The sequence below is a fragment of the Phacochoerus africanus genome, chromosome 14 (genome assembly GCF_016906955.1).
Source record: "Phacochoerus africanus isolate WHEZ1 chromosome 14, ROS_Pafr_v1, whole genome shotgun sequence".
In the NCBI taxonomy this organism is placed as follows: Eukaryota; Metazoa; Chordata; class Mammalia; order Artiodactyla; family Suidae; genus Phacochoerus; species Phacochoerus africanus.
The window spans coordinates 54,325,189-54,345,021 of record NC_062557.1 but is presented as its reverse complement, the minus strand read 5'-3'; the positions used below and the strand labels follow the sequence as shown (position 1 = coordinate 54,345,021).

Genomic DNA, 19,833 nt, shown 5'->3' with positions numbered 1-19,833 from the left:
GCACTGAAAAATACAAGTAGTTTCCTCCCTCCCACCCCCATCCTCTGCCTCTCAATCCCCTTCCTCAGAGGTGAGCAGGTTACCAGTTTCTTGTGAATGTAGAAGAAATAGTGCAGATATTAACAGATATTCCTGTGCCTTTACTTCCTTCATACCTGTGGTAGATCCCTTTTTCTCTTTCTTGCTGCAGTCTTTTTAAACCTGTAAAATGTATCTTGCAGCTTAGTCAATGGAAAGATATTTTCGGGGGAGTTCTCTGGTGACACAGTGGGTTAAAGGCCTGGCATCACTGCCACGGCTCAAGTCGCTCCTGTAGTGGAGGGTTGATCCCTGGCCTGGAAACTTCCACATGCCGGGGGCATGCCCCCCTCCCCCCCCAAAAAAAAGGGTCCTCATATTTTAAATGCCTTCTTGACTCATTTCACCGTTCGGCATATAGGTTGCTTGTCATCTTTTCTTGTTACCTTAACCTGCTGTTTGTACCCTGTGCCCCCTTCATTCTGCACACGGGGGAATGTCAGGGAAGGATCAGTCCTTGAAGTTGAAAAGCTGGAGCAAAGAGTATGTTTGTAATTTTGTTAGAAAGTGCCAGGTTGTCTCCGATGAGGCGGCTCTGTTACCCTTCCACCAGCTAGGTCTGCGAGTGTCCATTTACCCACAGCCTCACCAGCACTGTGCATTTTTAAATTTTTAAATTTACTTTTCTTTTTCTTTTTTCTTCTTCTTCTTCTTCTTTTTTTTTTTTTTTTTTTTTCCCGCTTTTTAGGGCTGCATTCATGGCATATGGAGAGTCCAGGCTAGGGGTCAAATTGGAGTTATAGCTGTCAGCCTACTCCACAGCCATAGCAACGCCAGATCCGAGCTGTGTCTGTGACCTAGACCACAGCTTACGGCAACGCCGGATCCTTAACCCACTGAGCAAGGCCAGGGATCGAACCTGCAACCTCGTGGTTCGTCGTCAGATTTGTTTCTGCTGATGGGAACTCCTAAATTCTCTACATGGAAAAGTTTTGTGTCTTTGCTTTCAGTTGATTTCTGAGCAGTGGTGCAGCCCCTCTGTAGGTTGGTGATTGTTTGACGTTCTTTTTGAACTCACGGGAGGCCTTCTTTTTGGCATTTGAATTTTCTGCTCATGATAACATTGCCAGAGTCCATTTCCTCAGTGCTGCCCCCCTACCCTTCCCTGCTTCTTCCCTCTCTAAACTCCTCCCCCCTTCCCCGCGTAAGTCCTGCCTCTTATTTGCAGTTTCCCTACCTGCTCTTCTGGCTTCTCACTGTCCAGAGATAGAGTCTTTTTAATGAAAAGTCAGGCCAATGTGGGCCAGAATCTCTGGACTCCAAGCTGTGTGTCTTAGGACTCATGCTCAAGAACGGATTCCAGAGTAGGTTGGGGTCGGGTGGCGTGTTTCTCTCCCCCTAAGGTTTTCTAGTTGGGGAGCCAAGTGCATTCGGGGAGATGCTCGTAGTCAGCCCAGTTCAGTAGATCTGTGATGATGAAAAGGCTCTCTAGTTGTGCGATCCGGTTCAGCGGCCACTCACATGTGGCTGGTGAGTCCTTGAGATGTGGCTAGTGTGGCCCAGGGGCTGGGTCTTCCATTTTCTTTGTAATTAACTTTTATTCATTCATTCATTCATTCATTCATTTATTCAGTGCTTTTTTTAGCGCCTTACCTGCGGCATATGGAAGTTCCCAGACCACAGGTCGAATCACCACAGCCACAGCACCGCTGGATCCGAGCTGTGTCTGCCACAGCGCTCGGCAATGCCAGATCCCCGACCCACTGAACGAGGCCAGGGATCAAACCTGCATCCTCATGGATCCTAGTTGAATTTGTTTCCACGGCATGGCACCAGGAACTCCGTAATTAACTTATCTTTACATTGTTATATGCGCCTGGTGGTACCATATTGGGTGGCACAGCTCTTAGCCATACATTTCAGGATGAGACACAGTGTATCTGACCTGGGTTTCCTCACGTCGGAATACAGCTGCAGTTCTCCCCGAGGTGTTCAAGCGCGGTCAGCTGTTGCTGGACCTTCATGTGTTTCCCTTAGTGTGGAACACACTGGGGAGGGGCCCAATTCCGCCTTGGAATACGGGCCTTCCTTGAGGAGTTTGGCCATCCGCACACGTCTGCGGCTGACCCCGAGCAAAGCCCTGTGGACACAGGCATGAACCAAGCGAGCTAGCCCTGTCCGCGTGGAGCTTCTCATGCTTATCCTTCAATAATGAGCTCTGGAGAATGTCAGCATCCTTGGACACTTAGAAGCCGACCTCACGGTATCACAGAAAAGGAAGTGTATTCGTTTCCTATTGCCACCAACGCAGCAGCTTTAAAGAACACATCCTCTCCTATAGATCTGAAGGTCTGAAGTCTGAAATGCGTCGCAAGGTTAAAATCAACATCCCAGGTCTGGCTCCTTCTGGAGGCTCTGGGGGGAATCCATTGCTCTCCTTTTCCTTCTTCTCGAAGCTTTTTTTGTGGCCCATGGCTGCACATTCTATTGTGTTCTCCCCATTTCTGCCCTCCTGTTGGCTTCTTCCCTCTTTGACCTTGTCTCCTTTTTTTTCGACCACGCATGCTGGGCCGCAGTGGCCAAAGCACCACATCCTAGCCACCAAACCACCAGGGAACTCCTCCTGTCTCCTTCTTATAAGGACCCTCGTATTGTATTTAGGGCTCACCCAGGTAACCCAGCAGAACCTTCTCATTGCCACACTCTTAGCTTAACTGCACCTGCCAAGTCCCTTTTGCCATATTAGGTAACACCTGCAAGTTCCAGGGATGAAGATGTGGATCCACTCGGGGGACCCTTTTTCAGTCGGAGGGTAGCTTTCAATACTCAAAGGAGAACACGCTTGTGTGAGAGGAGGTTGTTAACCAAGTGGGGTCCTTCCCAGGTGTTCTCAGTTGGTGGAAATGGGCAGAACTTGGACAACTCCTGTTGAAGTTCTGATGTTCTAAAACAGTGCAGCTTGCTGTTCACAATGGCGAAGACATGGAAGCAGCCTAGATGTTCATCAACAGAGGAATGGAAAAAGAAGATGTGGCACGTGTATATGATGGAATATTACTCAGCCATAAAAAAGAATGAAATAACGCCATTGGCAGCAACATGGATGGACCTAGAGATTATCATACGAAATGGAGTAAGTCAGACAAGGACATATATCATATGATACCACACATGATGCCCATTGACAGAGGAGTGGATAAAGAAGATGTACATATACACAATGGAATATTACTCAGCCGTTAAAATGGATGGACGTAGAAATTATCGTGCTAAGTGAAGTCAGTCAGTGAGACACCAACATCATATGCTATCACTTACATGTGGAATCTAAAAAAAGGACACAATGAACTTGTTTGCAGAACAGATACTGACTCACACAGACTTTGAAAAACTTATGGTTTCCAAATGAGACATGTTGGGGTGTGGGGGGATGTGCTCGGGGTTTGGAATAGGAATGCTGTAGAATTGGGTTGTGATGATCATTTTACAAGTATAAATGTGATAAAATTCATTGAGTAATTTAAAAATAAATACATAAAAATTTTAAGCAGAAAAAAAAATCAGTACAGCTCCCATTTGGCAGGTCTCCACGTCACCTAGGGAGTGTGGGACAAGAACAGAGGCCTAGATCAGATCCCACTTCATGAAGCCTTGACTGTGCACTCCTTAGGAACTCTCCAGGTGACTTTTCTCCCCAGTAAAGTGTGAGAAGCCCTGCTCTTCTCAGAGATGCTGTGTGTGAGTATGCACCCGGGAGGTGGAAGGCGGGCCTTGGTGAGTAAGCGCCCGAGCTGGTCTGAGGACAGGAAGTGCTGGAGGAGACCAGAGGAGGGGCCGGTGTCTGCAGAGGAACTGCCACCTGAGCCACACCTGGGAGGCAGGAGAAGGTGTGGCCACACCAAGAAGCCAGGAGAGTGCACCGGGCAGAGGGAGAGACTTGACTGCTGTGTGGAGGTAGGACAAGCATGCACATCTGGGGACACGGAGGCCATTCAAGGTCAGAAGGACAGGGACAGGGAGTTGATTTGACAAGGGGAGTGCTAATGCAATTCACCTGCTAGGGTTGCCAAGGTCAAGGCAGGGCTGAGGCAGGATCCAGCTTGTGGAGCTGTCTGCCGCGTGCCATGGATGAGGGCCCAGGCTGGGTGGTGGTGGGGAAGATGGAGAAATAGAGGAGGAAATGGGAGTGACACTACCTGAGCAGGTGTATCAGGTGCCGGAATGTCAAGAGCAAGGCTGATGAGGCCCTTGATTGCCAGGTCTGCTTTGCGGTGAGGAGGTTTATGTGTGGGGCAGTAAACAGACACACCCAAGCCAACAGGGAGAGTGTTAGTGGGAAATGGTGGAGAAGAAATTGGTTCATACCATTGGCAGTAACCAGACGGAGGCTCCTGTAGATTGGGTTTTTCTGGGGGAAACTCCCACTTAAGCTGATGGCAGAATCCAGCCATAGGAAGAGCGGGGGTGGGGGTGGCAGGGATTGGGGAGTGGGCACTGCAGCAGAGGTGACAGTGCAGAAGCCATCCAGGGAAACCTAGAACAGCGCTGCCCCCCAGCCCTGTTTGACAGCTCAGCACCCGGGACACTGCCTCGGAAGACTTAGGAGCACATTTCACGTTTTCTTTTCATTTTCATTAATTGCAATTTAACTTGAGGAGCTCCCCCCATGGCGCAACAGGATCTGTGGCGTCTCCGGAGCGCGCTGGGACGCAGGTTTGATCACCAGCCCGGCACAGCGGGTTAAGGATCCAGCGTTGCTGTCGCTGCAGCGTAGGTCTCAACTGCGGCTCAGATTTGATCCCTGGCCCAGGTTCTCCATATGCTGCAGGGCGGCCAAAAAAGAAAAAAAATACTTAACCCAAAAAAGTCAAACTACAACTGGTATCCACTGCATTGCATGGCATTGAGTGAGAAAGTTTGGTGTGGCTGAAGGGGGTGGGGTGCAGAATAATAGAAAGCAGATTTTATTGTTTTGTTAGACTAAAGAGTGTGGATTTATTCTTTCAAGGAGGAGCGCAAAGCCTTTGGATGATTTTAGTTAGAAGGCTGCCATAGGTTCCTGTTTTATGCGTTTGCTCTGGCTGCCGTGTTGAGAATGGCTTGTAGGGGATGAAGAGTGGAACTCGGAGACCAGTCAGAAGGTCACTGGGATGGTAGCGAGTGCTGATGGCACCTTGGCAACCACGGTGGCAGCATTGGAAACGGAAACACATGGGTGGGTTCCGGCTGAGTTTTGGAGGTGGATTGACGGGAGTTGCGAGGGGCTGGATTGGTAAGGTGAGAACTTGAACTTGGGGATCCTAGATTTGGCGCATTAGCACCATGATGGATCGTGGTGCCCTTTGCTAAAATGAGGCCTGGAGAGCAGGTTTGGTTTTGCTTTGTTTGTGGAAGCCGGGAAGGTGTGGGGGGTTGTTAGAGATTCCTCCAGAGCATCTGTGTAGTGCTGACAAGTAGCCAGGTGGATGTGGGGGAGAGGTCAGGGCTGGAGAAGTGGATTGAGGGGCATCCATAAATAGAGGGTGTAGAAAGCCCTGGGACGGGCAGGGTCAGGCCTATAAGGAGAGGGTAGAAGCAGAGAGGAAAGAAGGCGAGTTCCCGTGTGGTTCCGTGGGTTAAGGATCTGGCATCGTCCCTGCAGTGGTTTGGGTTCGATCCCTGGCTCGGGACCTTCCACATGCCGTGGACGTGGCCAAAAAATAAAAATAAAAAATTCAAAAAAGAGAGGAACGAAAGCGAGGGGCAGGAGCTTGCTGTAGCATTTACAGTTGCGCCTGGGCGGAGATCTAGTTGGAGACGACTTGGGAAAACGTGAGAGGCCACAGAAGCCACCAGAAGTCGTGGTTTCCAGAAGGAGGGAATGTTGAAGGTTGCCGTCTGGCTGAGGATCGTCAAGGAGAGTCCCGGGTGCCCTTGCTTTGGTACCAGCTTGGAGGCCTTGGTTGACCTTGGACGTCAGGCTCAGTGGAGCGGGTGCGCGAGCATTGGAGGTCAGGAAGCAGGGGTCCCGACTGTCAGGAGGTCTTTTGGTGAAAAGAGTCACTGTAATGAGACGCGAAGGAACACGCAGGGGCAGGGAGCAGGGAGCGGGGGAGGGGTCAAAGGATAGATTTAGCTTTCTTTTTAAAAAATTTTGGTTTATGTATTTTATTTATTTTTATTTTTATTTTTTTGTCTTTTTGCCTTTTCTAGGGCCGCTCCCCTGGCAAATGGAGGTTCCCAGGCTAGGGGTCTAATCGGAGCTGTAGCCACCGGGCTATGCCAGAGCCACAGCAACGCGGGATCCCAGCTGTGTCTGCGACCTACACCACAGATCACGGCAACGCCAGATCCTTAACCCATCGAGCAAGGGCAGGGACTGAACCCGCAACCTCATGGTTCCTAGTTGGATTTGTTAACCACTGCGCCACGACGGGAACTCCCGATTTATGTATTTTAAAGTTTATTGACATCCAGTCGATTTACCATGTTGTGTTAATTTCTGCTGTACAGCAAAGTGATTCATTTGCACACACACCCAGGTGTATATATTCTTTTTCATATTTCCATTATCACAGGCTATCGCGCAGAGTTCCCTATGCTTTGTACTAGGACTTTGTTCATCCTCTCTTACGTTTTTAAGCCAGGCGTTACGTGCTGACAGGTGGAAGACAGGTCGGTTGCCTTAGACAGGGCCTTTCGTCACTGTGATGGGAGGGGAGCTGGGAACATGGGCACCGACGGGTGGGATGGAGTTTGGGCAGCGGGTGGACGAGCACTTGCTGTCAGACGGCTCTCGTCTTTCTGAGTGACGTGCGAGGCCAGGCCATTATCTGAGAAAAAGGATGGAGTGGTTGTTGTGAAAACAGAAGACAAATCATTGGGGAACCATGCTAGGTGGCCAGATGCCTTGAACTCTGCTTCTTCAACGTGAACGTGCAAATGAGTCACCTGGGGATGTGTTAACATGCAGATTCTGCCCTTTTTTGGATCCCACTTGGAGGCAAGACTCTAGCACTTCTGCACTGGGGAACTTAGGAAGACGCGTGATTTCCAATGGGTCCCAGAGAAGTCTAAATTATTTGCCCGTTGAATTTGCTTTTTTTTTTTTTAATAATTTTTGTTTTTTCCATTATAGTCAATGTATAGTGTTCTCTCAGTTTCTACTGTACAACAAAGTGACCCAGTCATATATGTATCTATTCTTTTTTTTTTGTCTTTTTGCCTTTTCTTGAGCCGCTCCCACGGCATATGGAGCTTCCCAGGCTAGGGGTCGAATCGGAGCTGTAGCCACCGGCCTACACCAGAGCCACAGCAACACGGGATCTGAGCCACGTCTGCAACCTACACCACAGCTCACGGCAACGCCGGATCCTTAACCCACGGAGCGAGGCCAGGGATGGAACCCGCAACCTCATGGTTCCTAGTCGGATTTGTTAACCACTGTGCCACGACAGGAACTCCACATTTATATATTCTTTTTCTCACATTTTTCTCCACACACACACAACCCCGAGCCTGGGTATTTTGATTATCTGGAGATCCTAAAAAACAAACCAAAACAAAACCACACACACACACACACACACACACACACACACACACACACACACACACACACACACACACACACACACACACACACACACACACACACACACACACACACACACACACACACACACACACACACACACACACACACACACACACACACACACACACACACACACACACACACACACACACACACACACACACACACACACACACACACACACCCCGAGCCTGGGTATTTTGATTTTGATTGAGATTCTGATTAATCTGTATGGGCTAGATCCCAGGCACGCTGCTTTTTCAATGTTCCCCTGGTGAGTTTCATGTTCATCCAGGCTTGAGAAGCACTGATTTAAAATACCAGGTCAAGGGGATGACCAGGTCAAGGGCATGCCCGTGAGAGTAGGTGGCTGAAGTAGGCCATGTGTGGGCCCATGTCTATATAAACAACTTGGGCCACCCTAACTCAGCACGCCAAGGCCATCTAGTTGCCCCGTCTTACACAGTCCCACCAAAGAAATGCCATGTTGGTTAGCAGGTGTGTCTGCTCACCAGGCTGCTCTGGAACCTTTACAGGGTCCTGGGATGACCCTATCGGTACCCAGTCTGGGGCTCCTAGGGGCATCTGGTCTACCTTAAATACGGGCTTCATGGGTGGAGGGACTGACCCATTTGGGTATATGGAGGGTGCTGCTCATAGGTTCTCCCAATCCCTGCTGATTCAGGCTCCTTAGACAATTTCAAAGAAGGTCCTGAAAGGGTGGGGTGCCTTGGGCCACGCAGCTTGGTCCTGAACAAGGGAAGAGGAAGGAAACAGTTGAGAAACTGAGAGCCCACCTTCGAAGATGGGTCCTCTCCCCCCAGCTGCCAGAACTCAGAAGAGGAATCATCACGAAAGCCAGGAACTCAAGCATCTCTTGGCAAGTAGCTCACGCCTCGACAGCCAGCAAGGATCTGAGGTCGGCACACAGCCACGTGAATGAACTTGGAAGGGGATTTGCTGGAGGGGATTTGAGGAGACTACAGCCCTGCGCTGCAGCTTTGTGAGCAACCCTGGGTCAGGCTCCAAGTCTGGGTTAACTGGACCCAGAACTCTGACCTGCAGAAACCGAGATGACACTTTAGTTGTTCGAAGCCACTGAGTTTCGGGCTAATTTGTTACTCAGCAGTGAATAAAAGGAGAAGAAGAGGCAAAGCCAGTGTCATTAGAACTCTCCATCTCTTGGCTCTACTTTCCTCTGTGTCGACGTCATTTTCTAGCTTAGTCACCTCTTTGGAAAGATTCTAAAACTCTCAGTACTTCCATCAAAAAAGGATTATCACTAGGCACTTGTGCAGTAGAGCCTAGGATGGCATAGTTGGGAAGTGGATCGTCCTAACTGTGTGGCCTGAGGAAGGAACAAGAGTGGTACCCAGGGGAAAGTCAAGATCAGTTGATTCCAGAGGCAGGGGAATGGAATCATTCTGCTCCAGCTCCCAGGCGGAGAGGGCACTGAATGCTTAGTGTCATGGACCATCAAGGGAAAAGTCTCAGGGCGTAAAGGCAACAGCTGCAAGGATCTTGGGGAGAAGTGAAGGCTGAGAAAAGGCCCGTGGGAAGTGGTGAGGCCTGTTTTATACTGTGGGAGAGATTTCGTGTGCCGTGTCCAAGGAGCACGCTGGTGAGGTGCCAGGCAGGCAGCTAGAGACCATTCTTGGGTCGTCTGGCGGCGAGATTTTGCTCATCCATGCTAATAGGAGATGAGGTTGCAGGTTGCACATCTAGAAATACAAAGACATTCATCTCCAAAAAGGCAAGGCCACCAGGAACCGTATACATCACTCGTGTCATCATCTGTTAAGCCTGAAGATTCCGAGTCGTCTTTTAACCTCGTGGTTCCATTTCCTCCTCCTGAGCCTTCAGAGCTCCTGGCAAGGAGGGGCATCATTGGATCCCAGCCTCTTCTTTTCTTCTCTCTTTCCTTTCCTGGTCTCCTGTGTAGATGCTGAGGAGCTGGACTAGTCATAAGCTAAGAATATTCCTCCAGGCCGGGAGGAGAGCAGAAGAGCGGAGCCTGGCCCTTCCCTGTCCCCCGTCATCTGCCTTTCGGGATGAGATGGGGACCGATCGCGAGTTAGCTGATCATGCTGTCCAGTTTGAGCGATGCCAGAGAAGGTCTCTGGGGGCAACTTGGCAGTGGCCACCGCACGGACTGGCATAGCTAGGTGTGTGCCCAGGGCAGCTAACCTTGCCAGAGGCATGGAGATGCAGCTCTCTTTTCCAGACCAGATGTTGTGTGTGCAGCAGGCGCGAAGATGCTGTTCTAACTGCCTGTTCTCTTTCCTCCATCTCCGGCGCATCTCACAGCGCGGGCGTGCAGGGGGTTGTGGAACTCGCCTTGAGCCTGACCATCCGACTTGGCCTCCTAAGTGAGGACACTGGGGGGTAGGGATAAGGGGAGGAGACGTGAGAAATGCTGTTCGTTCTTCACTTCCAACACCTGCGCGGAGAGAGACTGACTGCCTCTGCCAGCTCCATCCCAGCCAGGGCCCTGGAAAGACGCCCCTCTCAGGTCCCTTGGCACCACGACCCGGTTTAAACTTGTCACTGCCCAGAGAGATTTACAGAGTCCCCGCCTGCTCAGGCTGCTCACTTGAGCAGGTGTGGTGGAAAGCCTTTCCCAGGGAGCTCTGTAGAAAGGCATCCTGACTTTACAGGGGCTGGTGGTGTTTTGTAGGTGTTGTTTGGTGAACAGGGGCGCGGTAGAGGGAGGGCTGGATGGGCGGGTCCCCGGCTCCCTCTGCTTTTTCCGATGACTCACAGGCTGCAATGCTGGAAGGGGCCTCAGAGATGGCTCATCAGATCCAACAGGCTTATTTCACAAGTGTGATTTCAGAAATGGGGCTCAGGGGAGGTCCTGGAGCAGGAAGTGGGGCAGTGGACGTGGGACCCATCGCTCCCCTTCACGCCTGGGGCCACACTTTGCTCCACACATAACCTTTTTGGGTTTTTTTTTGTTTTGGATAATATATACATCTGGCTGGGATGGGTTGGGGAATGGAATTGATTTTGGACATGTTGTCTCTGAAGCGGAATGTGGCTTATCATGTGTGTCAGAAGTTGAATGAGAATCTGGGAATGGTCCATACAGATGCAGAGAAGGGGCTGCGGGAGGCTGATCTTGGTTGGGTCATTGCCTTTGGTTGGATGATGAGCAGCCTGTGGCCCATGGGCCATGCACGTTCTCCTTGGTTTCAGGGCTGCTATTTCAGGCCGCCTTCTCTATGCTGGGAGGGCAGAGCCAGCCCAGAGTCAGCTGCATCTGCACGCTGGATTGATGAGTCCACATGCCCATGACTTAGTCCATGGGTGACGGATGTGTCCCCACCTCTGCAGACGTGCAAACTGGAATGATGTGGCCACAAGCCAAGGGCTGCCTGCAGCCACCAGGGGATGCAGAAGAGGCCGGGAGCAAAGCCTCTTAGCACCTGCAGAGCGAGGGAGGTCCTGCTGACACCTTGATTTTGACTCAGTGCTGCTGCTTTCAGACCTCTGGCCTCCAGAATTAGAAGAGAAAAACAGGGGAGTTGGTTTAACTGCCAAGTGGCAGCAGCTGCGAGAGACAGCACACATCTGTCAAAGTCAGCCTGTTGGGATGCCCCTTGGGAGGAAGAAAGTGATCCCTGGTGAAAGCATTTTGAACCTTGAACAAATGCACGTTCATTTCACGCATTCAGCACACGTCTTTGGCGAGCCGCTATTGCCCATTAGGCCCTGTTCTAGGTGGTGGCATTTTTAACACCGTCCCTGCCAGTGCCACTTAGATTCTCCCAGGGAAAGCAGGCAGTAGAAGACAAATTGCTGTGTGATAATGAGGTACTGTTTTCCTTGCAGAGCAGAGGGTGACAGGGATTTCTATTTTACTTTGTTTTGTTTTGTTTCTTTGCTTTTTAGGGCCACACCTGCAGTATAATGGAACTTCCCAGGCTAGGGGTCGAATCAGAGCTGGAGCTGCCAGCAAACACCACAGTCACGCAATGACAGATCGAGCTGCGTCTGCAACCTACACCGTAGCTCATGGCAATGCTGGATCCTTAACCCACCGAGTGAGGCCAGGTATCAAACCTGCATCCTCATGGATACTAGTTGGCTTCGTTACTGCTGAGCCACGACAGGAACTCCAGGAGTTGCTATTTTATTTGTTTAATTACTCAATGAATTTTATTACACTTATTAATGTACCACGATCATCACAACCAAATTTTATAGCATTTCCATCCCAAACCCTCAGTGCATCCCCCTACCCCCCCCCAACCTGTCTCATTTGGAAACCATAAGTTTTTCAAAGTCTGTGAGTCAGTATATCTGTTCTACAAAATTCATTGTGTTCTTTTTTTAGATTCCACATGTAAGTGATAGCATATGATGTTGGTGTCTCAGTGTCTGACTGACTTCACTTAGTATGATAGTTTCTAAGTCCATCCATGTTGCTACAAATGCCGTTATTTCTTTGCTTTTAACAGCTGAGTAATATTCCATTGTGTATATGGACCACATCTTCTTTATCCACTCCTCTGTTGATGGACATTTAGGTTGTTTCCATGTCTTGGCCATTGTATAGAGTGTTGCAGTGAACCCTGGAGTACATGTGTCTTTTCGAGTCATGGTTTTCTCTGGATAGCTGCCCAGGAGTGGATTGCTGGATCAGAGGAGTTGCTGTTTTAAATGGGGTGGACAGGAAGGGTCTCTGGTTGCTGACATTTGCACAGAGACCAGAATGCAGCAAGGGAATAAGCTCGTGGGTGTCTGAGGACAGTGTGTCCCAGGGGAGGGAATTAACATGGGCCAAGAGGCGGATGCGTTCTCGGTCTTTCCATTGGTCTGGGATGGATGGAGGGAGGGAGGGAGGGGAGGCCGCTCAGGCCCCCATGGACATCTGAGGAAGGTGGGCCACCTTGGGAGAGATTTGATTGGAGGCATGATGTGATTTTTTTTTTTAAAGATTGAGGTAAAATTCACCTAACGTAAGATTCACCATTTAATTTTATTTTTATTATTTTTAAGTATAGTTGCTTGGGAGTTCCTGCTGTGACACAGTTGGTTAAGAATCCAACTGGAGCACCTCGGGTCACTGCAGAAGTGCAGGCTGGCTCCCTGGCCTGGTGCAGTGGGTTATAGGAGCCACTGTTGCTGCAGCTATGCCTTAGGTCGCAGCTGCAGCTTAGATGCAGTCCCTGGCCTGGGAACTTTCATATGCTGCAGGTATGGCTGTAAGAAAAAAAAGGAAGGGAGAGAGGAAAGGAGGAAGAAAAAGGAAAAGTTGATTTACAGTGTGCTAACTTCTGTAAAATTAACCATTTTAAACTGTACGATTCACTGACATTTTGATGCATTTGCAATATTGTGCCACCACCACCTCTATTTATTTCCAAAACATTTTCTTCACTCTTGAAGGGGACTCATGCCCATTAAGCAGTCACCACCCATACCCTCAGCCCTCCCTCCCCCAGCCAGTAGCGGTCATCTATCTGCTCTCAGTCTCTGGATTATCTGTGTGACATGATTTTTTTTTTTTTTTTTTCCGTCTTGTCCTTTTTAGGGCCACACCCTCGGCATATAGAGGTTCCCAGGCCAGGGGTCTAATCGGAGCTGTAGCCACCGGCCTATGCCACAGTCACAGCAATGCAGGATCTGAGCTGCATCTGCAACCTACACCACAGCTCACGGCAATGTCGGATCCTTAACCCTACTGAGCGAGGCCAGGGATTGAACCCACAACCTCATGGTACTTAGTAGGATTCATTAACCACTGAGCCACAACGGGAACTCCAATGATTTTTTTTTTTTTTTAAGCTGTGCCCAGGGCATATAGAAGTTCCCAAGCCAGGAATCAAACCCATACCACAGCAGTGACCCGAGCTGCTGCATTGACAACCCCGGATCCTTAACCTGCTGCAACCACAAGGGAACTCCTATTGTGCCATGATTTTTGATGGGCATTTTAAGAAGGATCACTGTGACTGCTGGCTAGAGAATGCACGGGAGGTAGTGGCCACCGTAAAAATCAGGGAAGCAGTTGGGTAAGAGGTGGTTGGCCTGAGCCACGGCCAGAGGTCAAGGTAGTGGAGAAAGATGGTGAGTAGGTTTGGATTCAGGATGTGGCATTGTCACTTAAGGCCTCTGAGAAGAGCTGGTTTAATCCGCACTTGACAGCAGAATCCCCTTTTCTGGTGGTCATTCAACACATCGAAGCTCAGAGAATTCATGGTATAGTGGAGAGGGTCCTGGCTTGGAACTCGGAGGAAGAGGGTTCTGAGGTTGCCACCTCCTGGTTTTGAGACTTCCAGCCTGTCTCACTTCACTTCCGGGCATCCTCCTCTCCAAACCGAGGACATTAACTGGCTTCCAGATTCCACAGCTCAGTGACATCATGCCCAAGGATACATCACCATTATCTGTGAAAATGCTCCTGCATCTGGGGAAGGCAGGTGCCCTTGTGTCAGCACCTTGGATGTCAGCCCACCCCAGTGGCTCTGACAGCTCAGGACAGGTAGGGCCGGCACGATGGAGTGGGAAAGAGGACTGAGGTTCTTAGGCAGTTGGAACTTCCGTAAAGTTGGCTGACTTGCAAGAGCCCTGCGTCGGAAGCCTGGCATCAGAATTGTACGGGACCGCTTGGAGGAGCCGCCCTCCTTTGCCACGGGTCGTGTGATGCTATCGTGTCTCCGCCGGGTGTTTGGGGAGGTGCAGGGATCTGTCCTTAATGATTCTGGTGTTTCCAGAAGATTGACTAGTGCGTGTCGGTCAGAGCAACCTCAAGGTTCTCCTGATCACAGCACACGCCCCCTCGCCTCGCAGTCCGGGAGGTGGTCTCTCCTCGGTGTCTGTGCTGCACCCCTAAGAGCCTCTGTCTTACTGGAAGGAATAGCACACACGTGGTTGAAAACAAAATCATGCCGTCCTGAAGGTTGAGAGTATGAAGCAGCACGCGCACGGCTTTCCACTCCCCTCTCCAGCCGCATCGTATGTTTAGTTCTCCTGACACTTGCTTCCACAGTTTTCGAGAAAATGCTTAGATGTTGTTTCGTGGTTTGCTAAAGTTAACACTATCTCTTGGTTTCCTGTTACGGAAGGTGAGGGGCTGTTTCTGCCATGCCGACCTTTCTCCCCAGATGTGGCAGTTTTTGTACTTTTATCGTATCAGCGAGACCTTCATGACGTGGCGGGGGCGGGAGCTGCCGCTGGGAACTGATACCCGGGCTTTGGAAGGACCTGGTTCAAACCAAGGGTGGAATTGAACAGCCCTCTGAAACTCATGGTCTTTAAATACTTTTCTTTTTCTTTTCTTTACTTTTTAAAACTGTTGTCTTTCTGTGAACCCGTGGGAAGAATCGCTTTAGGTGTTAGGGCAAGAAAGGGGCTGCCCCTGAGCAGGTGGCTTATTTAATCTTAAGGACACGGGGGACCCTTTACCCAGCACATTTCCCTTGCTCTGTGCTCTGGCTGCAAAGCTCCGTGCCAGATTTGGGGCCCCCTCTCGTGCCGGGAGGTGGAACCGGAGGGGTTCTTGACCCCAGCCAGACCTCATCTGGTGTGTGCCCCTCTTTTCTCTGGGTCTTTTCTTTGGATCGGGAAAGACGCGGCGTGGGGACTTTAATTCTCTTCCCTCCGTCCTCCCAGCCCCTCCGCGCTCTGAAATCAGACCTGCTGAACTTGACCCCCCTTTCCTGGGGTTCGTGCCCACACCGTGCTCCGCCCTCCCCCCTCCTCCCAGAATGGGAAGCAGCCACTCCAGAAATAGGACGCGTGGCAGCCTGCCCCGTGTCTTTAAGGGTGATTTATTCCTCTGTTAGAGACACCGGGCTGTGTGAGGATTTACCTCGAGTCCCTTCAGTGCTCCGGGCTGAGCCTTGTAAAAAGATGCTCAGCAATTAGAGCCGAGCGGAGCCGCCTTCGGCCGGGGCCTATACAGGCTTTAACGAGAGTCGGCCAGAGGCCAGGGAGCCTCATGTTGGCACGTTTGGCTCCCCTTTTCCTGAACCCTCATCGCCTCGGCTTAGGGGATCAGAGTAACCAGACTGTCAGAGGCAGAAAGATTGCCAGCAGCCGGGCCGCCTGGGGGTCTGATACCCACCCCTTCATCCTCCTTCCCTGGTACTCCTAGCAGAGCGGCAGCTATGCTGGCTCAGTGATTTAGCCCCCCACCCCCCACCCTTTTTAAAGCAGTGTAGACCTTTCCCCTCTTTCATATACTGAACTTGTTCCTGGTGGGGTTGCACTTGACAGTGAGGTGGAGGGGTCTGTTCTGGTTGAAGCCCCCAGCAGCCCTCCTGCCGAGCAGACTTGTCTGCTCCTGATACAGCCCACTGGGATTTTATTCCCTCTCTCCTGTGCAGCATACCCCCTAATAGGCGGATGCATTGCTTTATTTTCAGTTCCTTTCTCCATAAAGGATTCCTAGAGACCTGTAGATTTCAGAACTGAGAGGGCCTCGGAATTCGGTCCTGCTTCCATTTTTGTGCGATAAAGAGGCCCTCAGAGTTCCCTCTGTGGCACATTGGGTTAAGAACCTGACTGCATTGGCTTGGTCACTGCGGAGGCTCTGGTTTGATTGCTGGCTTAGCATGATGGGTTAAAGGATCTGGTGTTGCTGCAACTGAGGTGCAGGGCACAGCTGCGGCTCAGATTCAGTCCCTAGTCCAGGAACCTCCATATGCTGTGGGTGTAGCCATTGGGGGAAAAAAAAAAATCCCTTATTTCTGAGCTCAGAGGTGCCAGGCTGGCTGCCTTCTGAGATCTTAAGGTTTAGTTCTCTTAACAATGATGGAATTAACTGTTTGAGGGAACTATTCAGAAAGGCTTCATTTGTTCATTCATTCATTCATGCATTCATCATGGTTCAGCAAACCTATATTGAATTTCTTCAGTGTGTAAGGCATGTCAGCTGGGTGCTGTGGGCAGTGTAGACACCCAGTGGGAACACTTGGCCCTCTGTGTCCCAGGAGCCGACGAGCCCCTTGCCAAGCTGGGACACGCACCTGCCGTGCTCCAGCATAAACCTTTTCTGGCTAGTGATGCCGAGGGCCTGGTGGTGATGAGAGCGGCTCAGAAACCAGCCTGGTCCACTTCTCTATCGGGGAGCGCACCTTCCGGGAGAGGGCTGCCTGCTGAGCAGGATTGGGGCAGTCTGTGTGTACAGGCCTCCGGGGAGGCCAGGCCCAGCTCACTCTGACATCTGGGCGGGTGGGACGCCGCCTCGCTCTGCAGTCTCCTCCTCTGATGGACTTGGCTTTTTGGATTTTCCCCACGTACTCCTGAGCCTCTTGATTGACTCCGGAGACTAAGCAGGAGCCACCGCTGTTCCCTTTGTTGAGCAGGGAGGGAAAAAAAAAAAAAACCCTTTTGTGTAACCTTTGGCTGTATCTGCTGGTGCCCTGGAGAGGTCTTTTGTTAAACTGATAGAATCATTTGAGTTCCTTGGGAACCACTAAAGGTTTTCCTGGTTGGTCCGAGGGGATTCCTGTAAGCTTCCAGGTTCCTGCGGAGGTCTCTGGCACTGGAGTCTCTTGGGAATCCAGGCTATGGCTCTTACCGTGCTCCCCGGCACCCCCCCATCTCGCTTACAGTTCAGTCAGCTGTGGTGCTTTCCCTGGAGCTAGGAGCTACAGAGTATCTTCTAAGACTCCTTTTCTTCCTCCCTGGAAATGACCAAACTCAAGTCATGCTGAGATCATGCTCAACTCCCAGCGGGATCTCTCGGGATTTCTTCCTGTGCCACCCTTTAGGATTGAGTCACAAGTTTAGGTCTGAAGTCGGAATTCTCCACCTCCCAGCCGTCCTTCCCGATTTCAACAGCTTGGGCAACCCGAGTTGATTGACTTTTCATGTCACGTTTAATTTCCTCCCTTTGGTTTTAGCTGAAACTCTGCTAGGGAGCCCAGAACAAACTCAGGTTCCTTAGGAGCTGGGACGGTATCAGGTGTTGTAAATGCTGTGCCAAAGCCAAGGAGACGTGATCCCCGCTCTCTGAGCCTCAGAGGCACTCAGAGACCCTATTTGCTCCCTACCCCCTGCCCCCCGCCCCCCCCAGAGTGTATGCATTCTCAGCTGATGAGCTCATGATTTAGGACTGGGCTAGTGCAATGCCACAGCCCCGAGTCACTCCCTAACAGGTATGGACAACAGTGAGCATGCTCCGTTGCCATGGGAACGTAGCCATCTATTCCTCTCCAAGCAGAGAGAATTCACTTCCACTCGTCAGGGATGTGGCTGTTTCCCACACTGTTCCGGGGGCAGTCTGCCCTGCCTACGGCTGCAGTGTCCTCTTCACCCCCGCACCCCACCACCACCATCTCATCCCTGTCCTGCTCTCCTGGGTCAGTGTTTGCTTGAGCGTATGCACTGGTTCCCCCTCACCCCACCCTTCCATGCTGTGGGTGCAGCCAACATCCTATTGTGCCTCTGACGCTTAATTTGAAGTCCTGGTGACCTAATTGTAAAGCAGGAGAAGCCAAAGACTTCAGTGTTTCCTTGGGGTGAGGCAGCGTGACGAGGGGACAGGAGCCAGGCTTTAAAGTTGAACAGATTTGGCTCAAGTTCTGGCGCTGTCATTTATGAGCGCTGTAACCTTGAAAAAATATTTTTCTTCCTCTTTAGCGTCCTTGTAGATAAAGTGGGGTCATCCCCACCTTACCAGGCTGTGGGAAGGACACAATTAAAGCAGGTCAGCCTGCTTCCCGTATCCTTCAATACATGATCGTCTTTCTCATTCTGTGTCCCAGCAGCCTGGGGGGATTGAGGCGCTGACAGCGAAGATCCGAGAAGCTAGCTTGGTGGCCGCCACTCCCAGAGACGTCCTTGAGAGTTCTGAACTCTGGGCCGTGGGCCCCGCCTACCGGTGCCCGTTGGGTGATGTGCCACAGTGGGTTCTTTGGTTGCAAACTTCAGAAACCGATTCTGCCTGATGCAGGCAAAGCGGAATTTCTTGCAAAGATACTGGAAGCTTCCAGAATGGGCAGGAGGCTGGAGAAATCTCCTGAAAGCCAATAGAAACCAAGATGCTTGGCTCTGTGGGGCCAGGAGGGAGGACTAATAGGAACAATCTTAGAGCAAACAGCGAGTGGTCGGGCGTGCTGGGTTGCAGAGGGGATCAGGTGTGCTGGGTTGCGGTGGAGAGCAGGTGTTCTTGGTTCCGATTCCTCTCTAGAAGTGTGAGCAGAGAGCATCTGGAGGCGCACACAGCTCTGCCCTGTGAAAGAGGAAGAATCCGCCCCCGCTCCCAACCCAGGACCCCTCAGCCTTTGCAGGGGGAGGGCTGGCACCTGACTTAAGAGACGCACAGGAAGTACCCAGTGGGAGAGGGAGAATTCCCTGGAAAAGGAGTGGGGCTGTTAAGGTATAGCTTAAAGACACTGGGCAGTGGAAAGAACAAATGTCTGTGGCAGTGACCTTGGACAGACCTCGCTTTGGGCTTTTCTGGAAATGAGGGATTTGAGCTAGATGGCCTCAAGGACCCTTGGGTGTCTAGAAGGACTGCTGCCATGATGACATAGATGGCACTGCCACTGGGAAGAGACAGGAGTTCGCACCCATGTCTCTTCAGTTTTTCCTTCTCCCTGTGAAACCTCTTGCCCCACTGTCTGTGTAATTGATGGCCAACATTTTTAAAAATACACTTCATGTTTAATAAAATTCATCTGCAAAACATGAGATCATAGCAAATGTATCGGCTCTCCTTATTTTAAAAATCAACTATAATTTATATAATTTACCATAAATGTGTCGTAATTTACCATAAATACATAAAATCCACCATCAGCTGTTATTTACCATAGAATAAAATGCACCCATTCTCAGTGTACAGGTCAGTAACTTGATGAATAGATACACCTGTGTACCTGCCACGCTGATTGGAGTCTAGGACATCTTTCTGCAAAGTTTCCTTCTTGTCTATTTGCGTTTTCCCTTCTCCTACTTATCTCCTCAGGTCACCTCTGATGTCTACCTCTAGCTTAATTTTACTTATTCTGGGATTTCATAGACATGGATCATGCTGAGTATACCCTCGAATCTAGCTTCTCTTGCGCAGGATAAGGTCTGAGATTTATCCATATTGTTGTAGCAATCCATCATTCCTTTTTTATGGCTGAATAGAATTCTGTTAGTTGAGCGTGCTAGAATTTGCTTATCCCTTTGTCCACTGATGGACATTTGGGTTATTTCCAGTTTTTAGCTATTATGAGTAATTCTGTGGACATTTGTATATAAGTCTTTTGGACGTGTTTCCATTTCTCTGGCGT

The 19,833-nt window shown here is 50.5% G+C and overlaps 1 protein-coding gene across 2 annotated transcripts in view; it reads left to right on the top strand.

Moving 5' to 3' along the window:
• GAS7 (growth arrest specific 7) overlaps positions 1–19,833 on the top strand; it is a 219,529-nt gene that overhangs the window by 64,923 nt on the left and 134,773 nt on the right. Inside the window, exon 1 of one of the 2 annotated variants that reach the window (XM_047757249.1) lies at positions 3,753–3,972. The exons of the other annotated variant lie outside the window; for it this stretch is intronic. Within the exon in view, the coding sequence (XP_047613205.1) occupies positions 3,763–3,972 (210 nt within the window). The 5' untranslated portion in view covers positions 3,753–3,762. Of the gene's footprint in view, positions 1–3,752; positions 3,973–19,833 lie in introns of those variants that run through there. 2 annotated transcript variants of the gene reach the window in all.